The sequence below is a fragment of the Telmatherina bonti genome, assembly GCF_933228915.1.
Source record: "Telmatherina bonti genome assembly, chromosome: 10".
Taxonomy (NCBI): domain Eukaryota; kingdom Metazoa; phylum Chordata; class Actinopteri; order Atheriniformes; family Telmatherinidae; genus Telmatherina; species Telmatherina bonti.
Window position 1 is genome coordinate 7,742,705 of NC_136628.1, and position 21,057 is coordinate 7,763,761.

Below are 21,057 nucleotides of genomic sequence, written 5' to 3' on the forward strand. Positions count from 1 at the left end.
CTTTTCAGTGATTTCACTCTCGCTTTACTTCTCCAGTTTACTCTGTGAGCATTTAAGGGTGCATTCACATCAGGATAGTCCGCTGGACTCGGTCCGATTGGGGACTTGGCTCAGTTATAGGGGGGTGTATCCGTTCAGATCGAGATTGCATTCATGCTGCACTTTGGTCAAACCAGCCAAAACATTAGAATATTATATCCCCATTCCCACCAGAGGTGGCGTTGCACTGGTATTTAGCAAAAGAGAAGACAAGACCCGCGTGAAGAAGAAAACTCTGTTGCGAGTTAAATATAGAGCACGAAACTATGACTGTTTTTGGTTTTTATTGTGTCTTATGCAAGTATCCTGCAGAAATACACTGCAACAATGGATGCAGTATGAACAAGAGATGAGGCAGAGGACTCTTAACGCATCCCTATGTGTTTACCCACAATGCAATGCTACGCCAGATGCAGTGACTTTTTTTTTTTTTTTTTTTTTTTGAGTCTGCTTCCTGTATTTAGTTCACTTGAAACGCACAAAGACCTGCATTTGTAGGCGGACCGAGTCCGCTTCTTTGGTCCGAGTCAGAATTTGTTTGGCACATTCACATTTCCCCAAACAAAGCGGACTTTCCCAGCAAATGGACTCGGATTTGAAATAAAAAGGCTGATGTGAACGTGCCCTAAAAGTCGAAGCTGGTCTCCGGTCTTTCTTAACACCGCCTCTTCTTTAGATTAGGGCTGATATACTTGAAATACTTGTTGTATACACAACAACATTCTGCTACATCTGAGTAGTATCCCTAACTCACAAAAAGTTAGGGATATTTGGCTTTGAGGTGAAATTTATGGAAAATGCAATATGTTCATGCTACAGTGATATAATATCATAAAAGTAAGACATTTAAGTAGAAGGATGCACTACTGATTTCCTCATCTCAAAAAATTCATTCAACACAAAAGGTAACAACAATGGTAGTTACACCACAACAGAAAATTTGAACGTCTCAATATCTGGTCATGTGCCCTTGAGCATCAATTACAGCTTGACAACGACGTCTCATGCTGTTCACAAGGCAACTTATTGCCTGCTGAGGCATGGCATCCCACTCTTCTGGAAGGGCAGCCCTCAGGTCATTGAGGTTCTGGGGTGCAGGGTTTCGAGCCTCTACACGACGGCTCAGCTGATCCCACAGGTTTTCAATGGGATTCAGGTCTGGAGAGAGTGCAGGCCGTTCCATTTGAGGTACACCAGTCTCCAACAGCCGTTCCCTGATGATGCGGCCTCGATGAGCAGGAGCATTGTCGTCCATGAAGATGAAATTAGGCCTGTGCTGTTCATGTAGGGGCACAATCACTGGATTAATGATGTTATTCAGGTAGTATGGGCTTGTCACTGTACCATTCACAAAGTGTAGGGCAGTTCTGTACCAAGTGGACACCCCTGCCCACACTGTAACACTGCCACCACCAAAAGCTGGCCTGGTGACAACAGTGGCTGATGCATAGCGCTCTCCCTGACGTCTCCAACATCGTTGCCGGCCATCATTTCTGCTCAGTGTGAATCGACTTTCATCAGAGAACAGCACTGAGGCCCACTGGTTCCTCGTCCAGCGTAAATGCTCCCTGGCCCATGCAAGACGATGATGCCTGTGCCTGGTGGTGAGGTCAGGTACCCGTGCAGGTCGTCTAGCACGCAGACCACGCTGATGGAAACGGTTTCGAATGGTCTGACGAGACACTTGGGTGCCTCTCACCTCTCTTAAACGTGCCTGGAGTTGAGTGGCATTCATCATCCGGTTTCTCAGGGCAGTGTTCACAATGTAGCGGTCATCAGCACGGGATGTGGCCAAAGGACGTCCACTTCTAGGCCTTTCTGTGACTCTTCCAGTCTCTCCATATCTCTGTTGCAACCTGCTGATGACACTCTGTGACACTCCAAGCTCAGTGGCCACTTCTGTCTGAGAACGTCCTGTTTGAAGCATCGCAATGGCAAGGGACTGTTGTTCCATTGTTAGGTGTCGTCTTGGTCTCATGATGTCAAAATGTGAACAGCATGATGAGGACAACTGTTTAAACACCAGCTCTAATTGAACCAGGACATTTATTGCTCAATTCAAGGATCACACACCTGCCGTGATTTTTGCCGTTAAGCTCCTTGTTAGAGAACAGCAACTTGTGCAAAATTTATTGAAACATTTAACAGTTGGACATGTGCATTTAAAAGCTTAGAGAAGATCACATTAAGTTCACCTGTACAGGTTTGAATGCATTTTAGGCTTGTTGTGAAATTTCACCCAAAAGCTGAATATCCCTAACTTTTTGTGAATAGTGTACTTCCTCCAAACAACGCAAGCATGCGGCGGCCAAAATGTTCAATACTGGAGGCTACCACTAGGGGACAGTACACAGGACTAACTGTCTGAACTACTGAAGAAGTAAATCTGCCAGTAATGTATATCTGTGGCATTTCAGTGAACATTGGTTTACCGATCGCTTGCTCTCGGTTAGACACGAGTGTCTGTCACTTTGCTGCGAGGATGGACAGTTATAAAAATGCTGGTAGTTGGTAACAATGTCCGAGATGCGCCATCCCATTGTGTTTACCTCAGATCCTGTGTTCATTCTCTTGTTCGCACGAACGCTTCTAGCGCTCAAGTCTAAATTGCATCTCACGAATGTAACATGTTATTTTAAGTCAACGTGCACAGACTACGTCCTGAACGCATGCTGAGAACACATGGACGTCACGACACATACGCAAAGTGTATCCAAGGCTTCAATCGCTATCCACACATGAAGACTTATAAATTGATGAAAAGTACAACAAAGTATGAGCTCACATGTTAGATTTAAAGATTAAACTTTGTTTTGAGGCCGCCAAACGGTGATGATTGAACGTCAATGTGGCTGGATCTTGGAGCAGAACATAATCATTAACTTGCTCAAAGAATGATTCTTCCTAATCTTGATTTTTACTCACATTAAAGTGTCCGGAATAAACGAGTCCAGGTCCAGATTCTGAGACGGTCAGATCAATCCAAGAGGGGTCAGAGGCAAAGATCAGGTCCAGGTCCAGGTTTAGAGCCGGTAAGATCGAGGGGTGGGTCAGAGGGGTCAGAGTCAGAGTCAGATCCAGGTCCAGAGTCGGTCAGATCAATCCAGGAGGGGTCAGAGGCAGAGATCAGGGTCAAGGTCAGGGTCAGATGCACGTCCAGGGCAAAAATACAGATTAAAAACCAGGCTGAAGAGAAGACAGGCTTGCAGATAACCTGACAGAGAACTGAGGGTTGCTAAAGAGAGGAGTGGAACAGGTGAAGTGAATTGAGCTGATTGATGATAATTGCAGTCAGCAGGAAGCATGCCCAAAATAAGGCATGAGTCTTGGCGGCAGACCAGAACCATGACAGTAGCACCGTAAATTTTCCCGCTGTGGGATAAATAAAGGAATCTTAAATCTTGCATATATAGATTTCATGGATGGCTATTCAATGTTTGCCGAAATCTTAAATTCAGTCATGATTAGGATCCATCAGTTGATATAAAACTATATCACAGATAATTGAACAGTCATTTCCTTTGAACCTGTATTTAGTAAACTGTTATTCTATTGATCTTTGAACTTTGGCTCATTGTATTGTTACACTCCGAATGTTTTGCATCTAAATATGAACAAAACTGAATTTAGTTTGGCACGTCACCGATGTCAAATGTTTTCTGGCTTCCATTAAATCACATTAAAAATCTCAATGAAACGTTCTACACTTGGCTTAAGCTTGATAGTTACATTGGTTCTGTTGTTAGAACGAGGTTTTTGCAGCTCCGTCTCTCTGCCAAAGTAAAGCTTTTTTCAGTCGACAGGATCTCTAGAAGCCTCATTCTTTAGTTCAAGACTGGTCTCTTGTAATGCTCTCTACATTGACCTCATCCAGTCTTAAAGATGCTACCCAGCGGCGTCCCGAGGCAGGAAAACCGACTCTATACAATGTTTACATCAGGGGCATGACGTGACGTTTCGCTTTGCGGTATGATAAGATGTTTTGAATGTCGCTGTTTCAGCAAAGAAATGTGTGAAGACTGAAATAGGGAAAATAACAAAACAAGATTGCCAGCTGTGAGGCATGATGGTTAAAATATAATAGCTTCGTCTAGGTGTCCGAGCAGCTTGAAAATAATCTGAGGCCTTATGTGCAAAGACAAAATAGAAGCAAAGATTTCAGAACTCAATCGGCTCCATGAGGAGCAAGATGATGAACAGCCTTCAAAGTAAAAAGGACTTTAAAAAGGAGGAGCCAGTGAAGGTGTTGTAGGTCTGGGGTGATGTGGGTGGAGGGTGGGGTGGGGTATATATGTGAGGTAGACCATAGGGAAGGGTGTTACCGCCGTAAAGGTGGGAGGTGGCCGGGCTGTGGCACCCGGACTCTTCCCCTGCAGGGGGGTTAAAGAGGTGTGGACAGAGTGAAAAGCTGCTGGTTTTAGAGATGATGGCGAGCCAGTGACACTCAACGGGGTTTTATCTCTGTTAAGGCTGAGGAAGTGTAATAATAATGTTACATAACAGTCTTGCTGTCAAAGAAAGAAAAATCCTCAGACATTGTTCAGTTGCAAGACGGTGACCTGTTTACCCGGCACCGCCCACCCTGTAAACCTATTCAGCGCTCCAGTCCTGCCTTTCATCCCGTCTGCCGGCAGACTGGCCTTTCATTGCCTGCAACGCCCACACCACGGAGGCTTTTCTTACAGATGTTCTGGCTCCTTTGTATTCATTATCCCTGTTTGTAGGTGGCTTGTTCAGTCTGTGTTTTCATAATGAACTATTTGTATTCATCTTTTTTTCCTGTTTTACAAAAATATCTGTGAAATACTTTTTTTTTTTTTCAACTTGTCACAGCTTGCTTCTAAATATTGATGAAATGTCTAATAAACCATGAGGCTACTGAGAGAGGATGAAGAGGGCTGCTGTAGCTGAGCCGCAGCAAAATCAATTGTGATTTCCTATCTGAACAGTTAATACTTACGCTGTCAAGCGTTGCCAAGAGTCTGGTTGACAAATGATCAATTATGAGTGTGATTGGTCAGCTAAACTTCTTTTTTATGAGTCTATTGCCAAGCTTGTGCATCACCAGTTCAAAGAAGCATTTTGGCTAATTTGTGAAGTGCAGTATTCATTTTCTGTCTGTTTGAGCAAAAAGCTGTTAGCGTAACTCGACTTAGCGTAGCAGTTCAAAGATAATCACCTTTAGAAATCGCTAGTTGTATGTTAGCTGTAAATTCCAAGAGAAATTTTTATATTTCTTCTTTGATTGTAAAACCAACACAGTTTCCCACCAGAGCTGAATAAACAGCAGTTTAACACAAACATGACTATCTGAGTAAATCCAAGCAAGTGTTTGACCTTTTGACCATGCTAGCAGCATTCGTTGGTTGGGGATTTATTTAAAAATATGCATGGTTAGGTTTAGGCATCAGGTTTAAGCTTGATGGTAAGACGGCGCAAGACATTGACAGATGGACTGGATTTTCATCAGCTTTAATGAGGATGAACTGAAGAAAGCGCTAAACTTTGAGTTTATTGGTGGATTTATGTTCCATCCATTGATGTAAGTAAGAAAGTTAAATAAACAGTGACGCTAACGGCGTTACTTTTTTCAGTTGCCTGTAATCTAACTAACGTGTAAAATTAAGACGGTTTTACCGTTATTGAGGATGAAACGTTACTGACAGCATGTTACTGTTGTAAGATGGGGGTCCGGGTTGGGGTTAGGGTCTGTTTCTTACTAATAACCAACTAAACCAACTCAAGTGCTTGAAAGTCTGCTTTGTTTCCTAAAGTACAAAGAGAAAGAAATATAAAGTTTAGATTTTTGTGACTATATTGTGTGACTGAAGAGGAGGCAGAGTGAAGTTTGGAGAAGAAGATTGGCCAAGCAGTGGATGAAGCAGTGTTGGAGCCAGAAGTTGTCCCTGAATGTAGTGCTTTACCAACAACTCAAATTCAGGTCGTAGTTAACGCTGCAGAAGCAGTGCACTGTAACTCTGCACTCTGAAGCTGTCTTCGTCTGGCTTAAGGACCACTTCCACCACTGTGTGCTGCAGCTTTCAGAGCTAATTTGACGCATCAGATGCGTCCCAGATTGACCCCATCATTTCTCTCAGCTGAACATGCACGGTGAGTCTCTTTCTGATGGAGCACACGTCCAGATCCCGTCAAGCTTCACAAATCAGACAGAGCCAGACAGGAAGTCGGACGTGGTAGCAGTGTAAAACATCCCACAAAATAAAAAATAAAAGCCCAGTGAGATTTGTGATCTTTGAACTCTGTAACCATTAAATCATTGTTGGTGCCACAGGATTAGAGGTCAGTCTGTCAGGGGCCTCTGTGTTTTTATCAATCATGGACGACAGGATATTTATTGTGGAAGTGGAGAATCCTAAGATTTTAGACGGCACCACAGATCCTTTGACAAAGACAACAGCAGAAAGTCACACGTGAGAGTGTCCAGGGAAGGATTAATGTAACTCCTTCACGACAGACTTGTTATTCAGTGTCTGCTGCAGCAAAGGCTGAAAGATACAGCTGGTAAACTGCAGCTGCAGTTTACCAGCTGCAATTAGTTGTGGTTATCCTGGATATGCAAAATAGGCCACATTTTGAGGCCGAATATACAGTTCCAACATCTACTTCACAGAAAAGCTCAGGAAGTGCAGTGTTGGATTGGTAGTTTCCTATGGGTTGGTCGAGACCAGGGCTATTTAACCCGGGTCCACGAGGTCCACAATCCAGCTGGTTTTCCATGTATCCTTTCTCCAACCTGACCTGACAGAACTTGTCAGGCTGTTACATCCATTTAATCTGATTCAGGTGTGTTGAAGAAGAATTACATGGGAAACCTGTTGGATTGCGGACCTTGTACCCCTGACTCAGACTAACATTACAAAAGAAGCATTAATCCTTAAATCTCTGCCAGATCTACAAAGGATAACACTTGTACAGTATCTTATACAACAAACAGATAATATAGTTAGGTAGTGATGGTATGTAACTCTGTGGAGTCAATCGTGATTAATAGCTTACTCTTTAGGTCGCTGCAGGGAAGCGACAGCTACAGAAATGTGCGTAACAACTAGGGGTGGGACTTTAACGTGTTAATTACTATTATTTAATTACAGAAACATAAACGTGTTTTTAAAAAAAAACACATTTAATTGTGGAACCTTTGTCAGTGAATAATGTCCTGGTACGCAGATTACAGTGATGCACATGGCACCTCTGCTACCAACTCAGCCGCATTGACTTATATTCAGCAATGTTTCAGACCCTTTAGTGAGTCTATTTAAAGACAAAACAAGGATCAACAAGTCTGGCGTCTTTTTCTGGTGGCATCGGGACTTTTGGTAAGTAACATTAAAAGAACGTGAAGTTTCTCATCTCTGTTAGCTGTAGCTACTAACCTCTCCCCCCTCCCCCGTCAAGAAGAACCATAGATTGTATATGAAAGATGGATGGAGCCTCCGGCGGAAAAAAGTGAAGCCTATGTGGAAGTGTATAAAACTGCAGTTCCCCCTTCATCCACTAGGGGCTGCAAAACAGAGCAAATCTCCATAGACTCCCATGTTAAAAAGACCAACTTCACAGCAGAAATAAACATGTTTACAGCCTGGTACAAAAATCCATTTTAGGTTTAATAGGTCAGGTTTACCTTCATGACAACTGTGTGGGGGAGTGAATGTTTTTCCAACTCGCCCGTTTCAAAGTAATTTAATCTAGAAGTTCGGCATATTTAGGGGCGTGTCCTTTTGATTGACAGGTACCCGATCTCTTGCTTCAAGTCAGAAAAACGTAGAACAACCGCGGTTTTTTAGCCGGTTAACAACATGACTTAGCTTTAGCCCGCTTACCTCCGTTAGCTGGTTAGCTCTTGTTATCTCCGGGTTAGCTTGGTTAGCTCTTAGCTACAGACAGCTTGGAGTTTGCTATATGTCAATCATCCACCATGACACTCACGGCCCCCCTCTCAGCTCCACCTCTTTGACCATATATGTATTTTCCGGACGAGACAACGCGCATGCCCCTGCCAAGATGGCGATGGTAGGAACCGCCCACAGAGCTTCAATTCAGCTCTTCAGAAACCTACGGCTGACGTCACGGAGGCTCCGCCCATCTTTTTATATTCAGTCTATGAGAAGAACACACACGTAGCTCGATCCTCATGCAGCATCAAGCTGCTGTCAGAGCAGGAAGGGATCACCTCTGCTGCGTGATCAGACTGAAGTTGAAGCTGATTGATCCATCAGATATTAATGTTTATGAATGAAGAGTATGAATGAAAAATCCTTTAATCCAGATCTTCGCCTATTGGTCGAGCAACACTCCGGCCTCTGAGTGCAGGAAGGCCTCTGTATGCCCGGTGGGACTCTCACACTGGTGGCCTCAGTAGGCAGATGGGGGTGTTTGTGTTGGAGGAGTGGGTGGAAACCAGCTGTAACGGCTGACTTTCAGCGTGACGTTCGACGGGAATGTTCGCTGAAGGTTACGTTTTGTCTCCCTCGCTGTTTGTATCCGGTCCATCACTACAACTGCTGGAGAAAAACACTGTTTGGCATTTCTGAACCTGTGGCTTAATTCTGACAAGTTTTCCTCATTTGTCAGAATAAATATACAGGAAATAAATGCTTCGACTGCGTGCGTCTTTTTATTTGACTATGAATGCAGGTCTCGCTGCGGTAGGGTGACTTTTCCCGACCAGTTCGGAGCATCATCCTCAGTGTTGGCTGGTGTGTCTCAACACACCAGCCAACAGAAATACCTGCACTTGCTTTATCTGCTTTAAATAAATTAATTATAATAACTTATTTGTTTCAGAAAACATGAGATGAGGAGAATGACGGGAAACAAAGCTGAAGTTAGCTTCTGTTTCGTAGTTTCTGAGATACAGATTGTAATAGTTCACTGCTCAGTTGGACTGAAATATTATCTATGTAGATTCAATCAAACACACTTTGAGACTGGAAGAGTTTGGTGATGGAGGAGGACACATTTTCAGGAACTGAGAAACACCCATTTCATCAATGTTTTACTCATTCTAACTTACAAGTCAGAAGTATATCATTAAAACCGCCAGTAGTAAAAACATTAAACTGTAATTTTCCTGCATTATTGGCTTCATATTTCCACTCAGCATGTCACACACAATGTGTGTGAAAGTCTTGCTGGGTGGAACAAAAGGGAAAAAAAAGCTATGATGTCAAAGCTTAGGCTCGTGTTGTCAGATCAGTCTCCACCGCTCTGCGTCCGAACCAAAGAGCGATCTGGTTGCAGCTTCGCCTCCATCTGCTCGGACGTCGTTGGATGCAGCACCGACGCCACACAAACTGGAGCCAAGCGGGAGCTGCTGGTGGAACTGAAGAGAAAACACGCAGAACAAAAGATAACCTTTCAAATGTTGCAGACACGCTCCCCGCCGAGGCTGAGCACCACTTACAAACCCACTATTAAAATCTTTGTCAAAGCTTGCAGTTAATAGAGCGTTGCAGAGCCAAATGGTGAAAGTGCACAGAAAGCATGGCGGGGAGGAGGACGCTCGTCGGAGTAAACATCCAATCAGTTACCAGCGGTTCACACCTGGTGAATCAGACGACAAAACAAAGCAACTAAAGCACAGATTCCCCGGAGAATGAGAGGCAGCTAAGAAAACTCCTCCACAATCATCCAAAGCGATGGAGGATGTTAGACTAAGACCCAACAATGAGGCGCTCCTCTTTACTGCCAACTGGAAACGGCTTATCACTGCAACACAACCGCATGAGCCCTTGAAGTTGCAGCATCCTCGTGCGCTTTGTGAGGACAGCAGCAACAACTGGCCCAACATCTTAGCCTAGTGAACATCTAAACGTCATCTGCACACAAAAGCCCACTTAGATGATGGGTTTTAATCTCCTGCATTGTTTTCACACGTTTTCCTTTTTCTGCTTTAGGAGCTGTGCAAGCGTAAACAAATGGCTTCAACTGATATTTGATGTTTTTTCTTCTGCCTTTATGTTTGTCAGTGATCATCCTCACCGTCCTTCACGCCGCTGCTGAAATGCAGCCGCGTGGGCTCGTTGCCGTTTCAAACCTCGTCTTATTCAGAGCCAGTTGTAAACAAATAAAAATATTCAGTGTGTGGTGAGGTTTATTATATCAACATTCAAATACTGATTGAGCCTGATTAGTTTTTTCCACTGAAAGCCGTTCAGCTGCGGCACAAACTGAACTGTTTGTCAAAGAACACACACTGCTCACACTCTGTTTTATGACTCTGTTGTTTCATTTGCATGTTAATTTAACTGTTTCAATTTTATTTTCACATCTTGTTTCTTTTTCTTTTTCGCCCCTCCACCTTATTCTTTTGCATGCTCTCATCACCTCTCTATGTCGGTGCTTTGTGTTTGTTGGAAAATCAGCTTCCTGTCCCCAGATACAAGAAGGTAAGCCGCCCAGATAAGCTCCAATCTCAATCCGTCCTTAGTTTTACCGAAGCAGCATCCGCACCCAATATACCCTCACCGATCCTTATCTTACCCCACATCTCCCTCTCTTTATCACTGCAATGTCAGGTAATTACTTTGTGACAGAAAACATATTTACTGCTCTGTTTGTTTTTCTGTTTGTTCCGCTCCTCTCGAGTCGTACTGTAAGACAAGTCGGCTAATGCAAAGCAAACACACTCATGATGGATAGTGGCAGAAAAGTAAAGTGATGATTATCTACAGCAGACTCAAAGGTCAGCTTCTTCACTGATGGATTAAAGATAAATTGAATCAATTAAAGTTAAACTCCTTCCCCAACCAGATGCACCTACACATCATGCTGTCTGCTGTTACTTTTACTTTGCAGATTGAAAACAAACTTCTTGTTTTTACACTTTTACTGACTCCTGGTGTCTTACAGCAATAAAAAAAGTAAATATATGAGCTCCATGAAGGGAAAGTTTTGCTTATTTTGATAAATCTGGCTCAGATTTGGCTGATAGGTCTGTGTCTTAAATATGTCCCAGCTGAGTTACCATGGTAACAAGTCTGCACCACACCAGGATAACTGGTTTCCTCTTAAAATGTTGGAAATGGACTCTCACAACATCTTTCCAGACCTCATTAAATAAACATAAACATTTATTTCTACAATGAATAAAACGTTAATATAGCAGAAGATTAAAGGTCCCATAATGAACTTTTCAGGGTTATCTGGGTGTCAGAGGTAAAAAAAAAAAAAAGTGAAAAAAGTGTTTTCAAAGTGAACTCTACCAAGAACAGACTGTTTTTGTGTCTGGACCTATAAATGTCCATGAGTGGTTTCTGTCCACACCCACTCCATGCTCCTGTTGGGCGAGGAGGCAGATTTTACTGGCCTTTTCTGTCCTCACCCAACAATGAGGACCCTCTCCCTCAGCAGGTCGCCACAGCGAACACGAAGCCGAGAGAACTTCCGCTCACGTAGCACAGGCTGGAAATAAGATAAAGGCTTGTTCTCTAAGTTTTATTCTGGTTTAGCAAATTAAAACTAACAAAAAAACAAACAAACTAAAAACCAGATGAAAGGACAGTAGATTTAATGCACTCACCATCCGGTTTAGCTCTGTAGGAACTTTCTGCACCACATGAGAAAGTTCAGCGTTTCAGAGAAGCTGCTGACGAAGCTGTAATCCAGCAGGTCCTGGAAAGTTTAAAGTGGTGCTATTCTGGTATTTGGAGTTTTCTCAGCTTTCTACAGTGTTAGAGTGTTGAATCCTCATCAGACATGTGAACGGTTTTTTATCACCTAAACGCATGTTTGAGTTTGAGTTTGAGTTCCAGCACGCTCTCCGTTTGGTTTCCATGGCGGCGAAAAACGTGTCATTTTAGAGAGTTTTTTCTACTTGGAAATCCTTGTGACGACTTCCTTGACGCCTTTTAAGTCGTAACATGGAAAACTACATAATAAGTACCAGTTTATTTATTGTTTTGATTATAATTTTAGAGCACCGGCTCCACACAAACATCATACTTGGACATGAACATGGGAGGCGAAACAATGTGAAGAACATGTGAATCATTGTGACGGTACTGCATGTGCAGAACGATGGGAATTAACTTGGAAAAGAATGAAGGTTTACATGATGGAGGAATTAATCAGTTCTGATTTAAAATGCATATAAAATCAGCCACTTACTTTGGAATTAGAGAGGAATTAAAACGTCCATGTGAATGTGGGCGGTGAGGAATGGTCTGGATCTGCAGGGCACGGCTCAAGCAGCCGAATCCAGCAGTAAAATTCATGTGAACAAATTAACTTCTGGACTTTCCACATCAGAATTCCCACAACATGCTAACTGAGTTTTCATGCTCTACTACTTCACTGTTTTGTCAATAAACAACAAGTCAACATACTTATCATCCTGCCACAATAAGAAAGTTTGCAACACATGACAGACTTTGCAGCAGAGGGAGGAGGGTGACTTGAAGGTGGAGTGTTGGCTTGGAAGTGGCAGTAGAGTGCGATCAGACAAGCTGGGTGGAGAATGGATGGAGATGGGATGGCAGACGGATGGCAGCTGAGCAGCAGAGCCGGCTGGCAGACCAAGAAGAGGGCTCACTGAAGCACAAAGCTTGCTAACTGAAGAGGTTTAACACAAAAGTGGATTTTGTCACATAAACATGTATTTTTACCCTCTTTAGTCACAACGTTTGTTGTGAATTTTCATCTTCCAGCAAGGATCTAAAAGAGCGATCTAAAGAAGGATAAACATGTTTCCCTGGTTCCACTTCACTTGTAAAAGCATTTCACATGATTTTCCTTCAGAGGCATGAAAGATCTTCCAGTCCCTCAAATGCACTTCATCCCTGTGAAGTGCCTTTAAGATGCAGTTGAGAAGATAGAACATCTCCGTGAAGTGCATTTATTGAAAAGAGGCAGAAGTTGGGAAAATATTAATAAGAAAGATTTACAGTCATCCATCAGACAGAGTACAATAATGTACCATGCAATCGGTAGTTTTTACTTTCATCATGTAACACCTTCTAGTACTGGGTTGGACCCTTTTTTCCTCCAGAACTGCATTTATTCTTGGTGACACAGATTCAACAACATGTTGGAAACATTCCTCAGACGTTTTCCTCCATGTTGACATGAAGCATCAAACGGTTCCACCCCATCATGATGAGAATCTCCCGTTCCACCACATCCCAAAGCTGCTCTGCTGGATGTAGATCAGGTGACTGTGGAGCCGTTGGAGGACAGTGAACTCATCGTCATGGTGGAGATGATGTGAGCTTTGTGACATGGTGCATCATCCTGCTGGAAGTTTCCATCAGAAGATGCTACACTGTGCTCAGAAAGGGATGGACATGGTCAGCAGCAGGACTCAGGTAGGCTGTGCTGGTTAAACCATGTCATACTGGTACTAAGGGGACCAAAGTGGGACCAGAAAACCTCCCCCCACCATTCCAGCAGCAGCAGCCTGAAGCCTTGATCCTGACGGCAGGATGGATCCATGTTGTCATGATGTTTCCAGCAGATTCTGATCCTACCATGTGAATGTGGAGCTGAACTGGAGACTCATCAGACCAGTTTCTCCATCTTCTATTGTCCAGTTCTGGTGAGTCTGTGTGAATTGTAGCCTCAGTTTCCTGTTCTTACTGACAGGAGGGAACCCGCTGCGGTCTTCTGCTGCTGGAGACCATCTGCTTCCAGGCTGGACAGGTTGTGTGTTCAGAGATGATGTTCTGCAGATCTTAGATGGAACCAGTGCTTACTGGACTTCCTGTTGTCTTTCCATCATCTCCAACCAGTCTGACCAGTCTCCTCTGACCTGTCTGGCATTCAAACCTCCTTTCTTCCTCATTCTGATGCTCAGTTTCAACTTCAACAAGTCATCTTCACCATGTCTACGTGACTAAAATCATTGAGTTGCTGCTGTTTGATTGCCTGATTAGATATTTCTGTTAACAAGCAGTGTAGGTCAAAGTCTCTGTTTCATGTCTTCAGGGACATGCCCCTAATAATGATAATAATAATAATAGGTTTATATTCCCTCCAGTCTTGCTTTTCTCTGTCTTCCTGAAGCAATCCAACATGAAGTTTTCATGTGGAAACATTGACTGTTTCTGTTAAGGAATAGTGAAGGAAAGAGCCTCCAAGAAGTCAGGCACACACTTGCTTCTCAACCCGGTTCCTTTATTTTGGTCGCTGGTTGGGGCCGTGATGGACTGACAGAAAACTGGAAGGCAGGAGGCAGGCTGAAGACTGGAAAACAAGACAGGGGGTTTCTTTAGATTCTTTTATTTAGTTTACTAACACCAAAAGCTGGTTGGCCATACAATACCGCTGGCAAGCAGACGAACTGGCAATGGCTGGAGAGCAGTCCTCAGTCTCATCAGCCAGGCTGGAACAAGGAACAGCTGCAGCCAATCAGTCAACCTGAGGAAAAATATCACATCCCGCCAGGCCCAACAGTTTCCATGTATCCATTGAAAGGATCTTGAGAAACCTAGAAACGGGTTTAGTTTACATGATGAGCTCTAAAGTCAGCATTCGGATGTATATCTCAGAGTATCACGGTGGACAATTGAGACGACGTAAAGGTCCCATGATATTCATTTTTCAACAACTTCATCTGGGTGTCAGAGTTCTACTAGACATCGTTTTACCCAAAATTCAGCCCTGCTCCTTAATTTCAGCCGTTCTAAAAGTCATGAACTCTGGGTGTGAACCTGTGCCTGTCCACACCCACTCCACGCCCCACTCAGGTGGAGGATGTGGCTTTCACTGGTTCCTGCTCGGTGATTCTAAACGGCTTGCTCAGCTCGCCGTGCGGCAGTTGTCCACAGTATCCCATACCGGGTAGGAGTGGTAATTCTCCCTCATGAGGTCACAAAGGAAAAGATCTCCAACTCACCTGTTTGAGCAAACATTCGCTGGAAAGTGGAGCAAGCGAGAGCAGGGACTAAATGCTCTCACACACTGGATATAGAGACACATGTGGCTGTTAGAAAGTGAATTTTGCACCATACGGGACCTTTAAGACCTTCTCCCTTACCATTGTTCTTTGGTTTGTCTAGAGGGAACTTTCTCTTTCGCTGGATCTACGAGAGCTGCAGGAAACATTTCTGCTTCACTTTTCAGCAGCTTGCTCATTTTTCCTCATCTTTAACACAACTCACTAATCAGCCTCTTTGTTTTGCCTCCGATCAATGTGATTGGCAGAGAAACTAATGTGTCTTTGTATCGGAAACGCGACCCTGCAAGCCTCACCTGGAAGCCTTTCGATTGCCTGCCAGCTCCCCATATTGCTAGCCTCAGTCTCTCGTAGACGGCCGTACGTCTGCCTGACCTGAGCACTTCGGCTGACACCGGGCGGTGTGTGAAGCGTCAACCCAATCCTTAGCATGACCGCAGGTCAGTTCCCTCCGGGTTAGATCAATACTCCTCTGCTCATCCATCCCATTCTCTCCTGCTCCCGGTGACGGATGCTTCCTCCACCTGCGTGTTAGCAGGCCAGTCAGATATGATAATGAAGACGTATGCCCTCTCAACGAAGAGGCTGATAGCACAATGGGAAAGAAGCGCTCACATGGGAAAAACACACAAGCAGCATTTTTACTCGAAATGAATATTTTTAGGTTGTTTTAAGGTCCAAGATGAAGTTTGAGGCACACAAACCAAAAGGAGCAAAAGCTTGTTGAAGCTTTATGAAAGTAGCTGAAGTCGCTGTTGGTGAGGATAATAAAAATAAAGACTAAACACAAGCAGGTAGAGTGGAGATAAGAATAAGAGCTTTTACAACTTTATCTGGATCTTTTAATGATTGAATATTTTTTTTAAAAAACACACACACACACACAATCCAACCCACTTTATTTATAAAGCACATTTTAAAATCAGAATGTCGCCAAAGTGCTGCACAAAGTTGAATATCACAATATAAAAATAACAAAATATCATTCATTCATTTTCTAAACTGCTTAATCCAATTCAGGGTTGTGGGGAAGCTGGAGCCTATCCCAGCTGGCTTTGGGTGACAGGCAGGATACACCCTGGACAGCTCGCCAGTCCATTGCAGGGCCACACAGAGAGACGAACAACCACTCACGCTCACTCCAATGGGCAATTTAGAGTAACCAATTAACCTAACATGCATGCATGCACGGGGAGAACATGCAAACTCCACACAGAAAGGCCACTGACCAAACCCCTCCCCAGCCAAGGATTGAACCAGTGACCTTCTTGCTGTGAGGCCACAGTGCTAACCACTGTGCCACCGTGCAACCCCACAAAATATTAATGTCGTTGAAATAATAAAAACAGGTAAAACAATTAAAAATAAATAAATACCCAATAAAATGGTTAAAAGGAAGACTAGAACAAATAAAAGACACAAAGGACCACACAACTCACACAGTGTTAAAAGCCAAAGAACAAAAGTGGGCCTTTAGACACACACAAAGTGTCCAACCTGCAGATTTCTTCATTTGTTGGACTTGCTGCTGTTTGAATCCTCCTCTGTCATATTCTCCACCTCAACATGCAGATAAGGACTGTCCTGCTGAAAGACGCCGCAGCCTCCCAGAACGACCAAAACGCTGTTCGTGCTTTCAGCGTTAATCCCGCCGTCGCAGATATGGAAGTTCCTCGTCTTATGTGCATTAATTCTCATCATGAACGCCGCTTCTTAAACTATTTTCTTCCCTCATTTCCAGCATGCACAGCCAACAAGAAGGTGAAATCTGATTTGTCAGAGCAGAGGACGTTTGGCACATCATCTTCATCTTCATCATCTCTTGATGTGCTTGAGTTGTGGATGCGGTGATTTTCCAACGTGCACCCGAGCCCATGCGGTGTTTTCCGCTTCTGCAAAGGCCTGTAGCCTCATTTCCCCAACTTCACATCATAAAACTGTAAATATGAATAATTAGACTGAATTGTACTGAAGTTAATCCAGCTGCCTGGAGCTTCCTTTGTGTCAGGACTCGTATTTGTTCACGCTGGTTTTTGTGGTTAATCTGCAGCCCACAAGCCAAACTTCCTGTGAAAATGGGGCTAATTAGCTCCCCTCCCAAAAGAAAGGAGCTGAACTTCATTCTGCAGCTATTCAAGAGGGCGGCTCTGAATGAGTGTGAGAGATGGAAGGTGTGTGTGGATACACACCCATCTGCTTCTTGCAGTGGTCATTTCTCTCCAACCCTCAGTAATTATGATCAACAGAGTATTCACAGTGCACTCATGCAATCAGCAGCATGACGCAGCTGCCGGTTCATCCCCGTCAACCCCCCCCCTCTCTGGCAGTTCAGGTGTTTGCAAGAGGAAACAATGGAAGCAGATGAACGCAGCCCTTGGACCAACCCAATCAGCTCTCACTGTGATGGTTCAGCTACTTATTTTTGTTGAAAACAGTCAAAAGTGTAGCTAAAAAAATCAGGAGGAGAAGCAGCATGGCATCACCCTGAAGTGTGGGGGGAGTTAAAAGTTTTGCTCACCGGTGTTGTTTTTTTTTTTTTTTATTGTTTGGCATCGTGACAGCAGAAAGGTGGTCTGGCTGCCATGTTGTTCTCAACAAATTTGTTTTGCCAAGAGGAGCTTAATGGAGGATAAAAGGCTCCTCATGATACTTAATTACTGTTCTGGACCTGACAGGGGGAAACAGAAGAAACAGAGGAGAGGAGATAGAAAAGGCAACAACTGTACAAGCAGCACAGAAACACCATATGCTGCATCTGTAGACAAACTTAACGGCCTTTCTGGAAACCCAAACGTCTCATGAATGGTACATACATGATACACACTTTCTGGGACCTTTTGTGTAATTTTGTGGTAGAAACTTTGCCCCTGAGTAGAGATGCTGCTCCTCCGCATCGAAAGGAACAAGTTGAGGTAGGGCATCTGGTGTGGATGCCTCCTGGACCTCCCTGGTGAGGTGTTCCAGGCACGTCCCTCTGGGAGGAGACCCTGGGGAAGACCCAGGACACGCTGGAGGGATTATATCTCTCGGCTGGCCTGGGAACGCCTCGGGATCCCCCCCGCAGAGTTGGCAAATGTGCTGGGGAGAGGGAAGTCTGGGCTTCCCTGCTTAGGCTGCTGCCCCCGCGACCCGACCCCGGATAAGCGGCAGAAGATGGATGGATGGACGAAACTTTGCCCCAAACCCTGTTGAAGACAATGTGAGACTTGTCGTCTGCTCCTAATGCACCTATAACACTGTAATAAATGGTAAAAAAAAGTATGTTGTAAACCTCGGTCCAGATGGCAATGTCCCGTGGGTTTGATACCTCCTCTTCCAATACTTTATTGGAGGTTTTCAAGCCGTCCTTCCTGCCTGATGTCACACGATGCTGGGAAATCATGGAGGATGCTAATTCACAAATCATTTGCTGGTGATTTTAGACTGATTTCTATAGCCATTACATAGGTAGACACCTCATAGCATCACGCTGCCTATATGAGGTGACGTCTCCATCTTGGATGGGTCTCTTCACTAATTTTTACTTAATTTTTCTCACAGTTTAGTTTGTGTGGTTGGGTTCCCAACTTATTTTTCCTGAGGACCCTCTTTTTGTGGCTCCCCGGCTGCCCTGTGTTGAAACTATGCTTGTTTTTACACTTTCCTGCACTGCTCCACTTCATAAATGATGTGTTTCTGCTGACTCCTTTCCTTTGATAAAAAACAAAGTTAAGATAAAAAGCCTTCCTTCTTTTCTTTTCAAAGTAAAGAGGAATCATCTGTAAGGTGTTATGCAGAGCCGTAGGTAGGATCCAAAGAGCGGACACTTCAGAATTCCAGAAACCTGGAGCAGAGAAGGCAGGTCGGCAGGCGGGCAGGAGGGAAGCAGACAGACAGGGGTATACACGGGCAGGCGGACAGAAAAACAGGATCTCTGGTGGGGAGAAATACAGCGCAGGTTACAAAACTGAGAATTTATACTTGGTAAATCATCAAGGACCGAGAGCTGTGACTGCAAGTCTATCAACAATCTGGCTGGACTGGTCTTAAATACATGTGATGTTGATTGCCGGGTGTTCCTCCACTTGCCAGAAGCAGACCACAGTCACCAGGGAACAGGAATCACCACATAAGGTGGAATTTCTCAGACTTGTCTTATAAATGAAGTAAAGCAGGAAAAATCAAGGTTTCCAGGACAGACATGAGTCACTCTCCACTACCAGCTCATGCACATCACTGACCAGACTGCACATGGATGAAAGTGACTGCATGCACAAGCTAGGGCCTAATGAGTAGCTTTTGTAATCTTAGTACAACAGATATGGTGACCCCCATTTCCTAAAGGTCCCTGGAACGCTGGTTTCATGCAAGTCTAAGAGTCAAATGATGAAATAAATTTCAGCTCGTCTCTGTGTGTTGACACAGCCTTCAGCTTAATCACACTGGCTCTTAGAGCGACCTCTTTGGGGGGTTCAGGGACCCCAGGATGACCTGAACCTCATTGAACACACGAGGTGTTCAACTTAAGCTGCTGCTGGTACCAGAGTTACCAACACAGCCATACACTCTCAAAAATAGAGGTACAAGATGGGGACATTTCTGTACCTATAGGTACATTTTAAAGAAATGTTCTCTCAAAAGTACAATACTGGACTTTAAGAGACCAGAAGCACACCTTCAGAGTATGAAAAAGGGTTCAAAGTGACATAAAGTACAAATTTGTACCATTTTAACCATAAGGGTACCTGCAGCATTGAAAAATGTTTGTCGTGACAAAAGCTATTGTTAGCAGCAGTGCTTTAGGTGGGCCGGTACGCAGCGGTACACAGTACCGGCACTTTTAAATTCTATCCTTTTGCCCACCGGGACTATTTTTTACAGCGTATAGTGCACACTGGGACTTTTACCAGCTTTTCTTCAGCAATCAGTATACCCTCCTATGACTTCACCACATATTACAACTTATATTTGATGATTTTATTTAAAAATTTTTTAGAAATGTCGCCTCAAAAGAAATGTATTAAGACCGGTTTAGACGCACAACACTTGCTGTAGCCCACAATGTTAGTGTTTTGAGTTTTTGAAGATTATTTCTAGATTAAAGATAAGATAACATTGCTAAGTGGAATGGACCAGGCCTAATGCTGTGAAAACATAAAAAAACATAACTTGATAAGGTGAGGTTGAACTTGATAAGGTACAAAAATAGACCAGAACTGAAGGGTACAGAAATGCCTCTCAAAAGAGTACACCCCCAGCGACAAGCATTTGTACCTTTTTAGGTACAAGCTGGTACCTCTATGTTTGAGTGTGTACTGGTGCCAGATGCTGCCATCCCACAGCAGTCAGCAGACTGGTGACGCGCAGGAAGACGAGGTACCAGGATGTTATGCATCTTCCACACGATCCCGAGGAACCTTTAATTTGCCAACGTGTGGTTTTTCTTCAGGCTTCCATCATCCAGTCATTAATGACACCAAACAAGACTAAACAGCTAAAGTTTCATGAACACAGCCACACATGTTCAGCTCTGCTGCTCATCCCACAACTGCATTTTCTTTACAAACGTGGCTCCAATTAAACAAACAGGCATCAGATTTATGACCAGGAAGCTTCGTTACAAAGAAATAATCCACCAAACACCAGTTTACTGACTTTTTCTGCTAAGTTACAGCTGAATATTGTTCAGGTTTGGTTCAAACAGTCTGCTCCTCGATTAAAGAAAATAAGAAACAAGATTGAAAAGGCAGGGTCAAGGCTGACCCAGAGATTGGGGTTACAAAGCAAATCGTGTTGCATCTCCTCTTATTTTCATGAGATGCTGCAGGCAGCCGCTGCCTCTCGGCTTTTACTTATTTCTGCTTGAGCCTTTTCTTCCACTGGATGGATGTTATACGCTGAGTAGTTCATAATGAGCATGGATGGTATTAGTTTGGCTCTGAGCAGATGTTCAACTAAACGGCAAAGCTGGGTCATTTTTCTTCCAGACGTATACGTGGAAATAAATAAATGCACATCTTTTTATTAAGAAAAAAAAAAAGAATAAATAAAACGTATTAATTGATTTTAAAGAATAAAAATAATAAAAATGAATGAATATATATTTTTTATACAAAAAATGATTA

General features: G+C 43.6%; 1 protein-coding gene across 1 annotated transcript in view; it reads left to right on the top strand.

The window, feature by feature from the left end:
- Window positions 1–21,057, top strand: part of doc2b (double C2-like domains, beta) — a gene marked incomplete at its 3' end in the record, with an annotated part of 203,611 nt that overhangs the window by 110,469 nt on the left and 72,085 nt on the right. Inside the window, exon 3 of the mRNA XM_079248261.1 lies at window positions 10,425–10,448. Coding sequence (XP_079104387.1) covers window positions 10,425–10,448 — 24 coding nt within the window. The remainder of the gene's footprint in view (window positions 1–10,424; window positions 10,449–21,057) is intronic.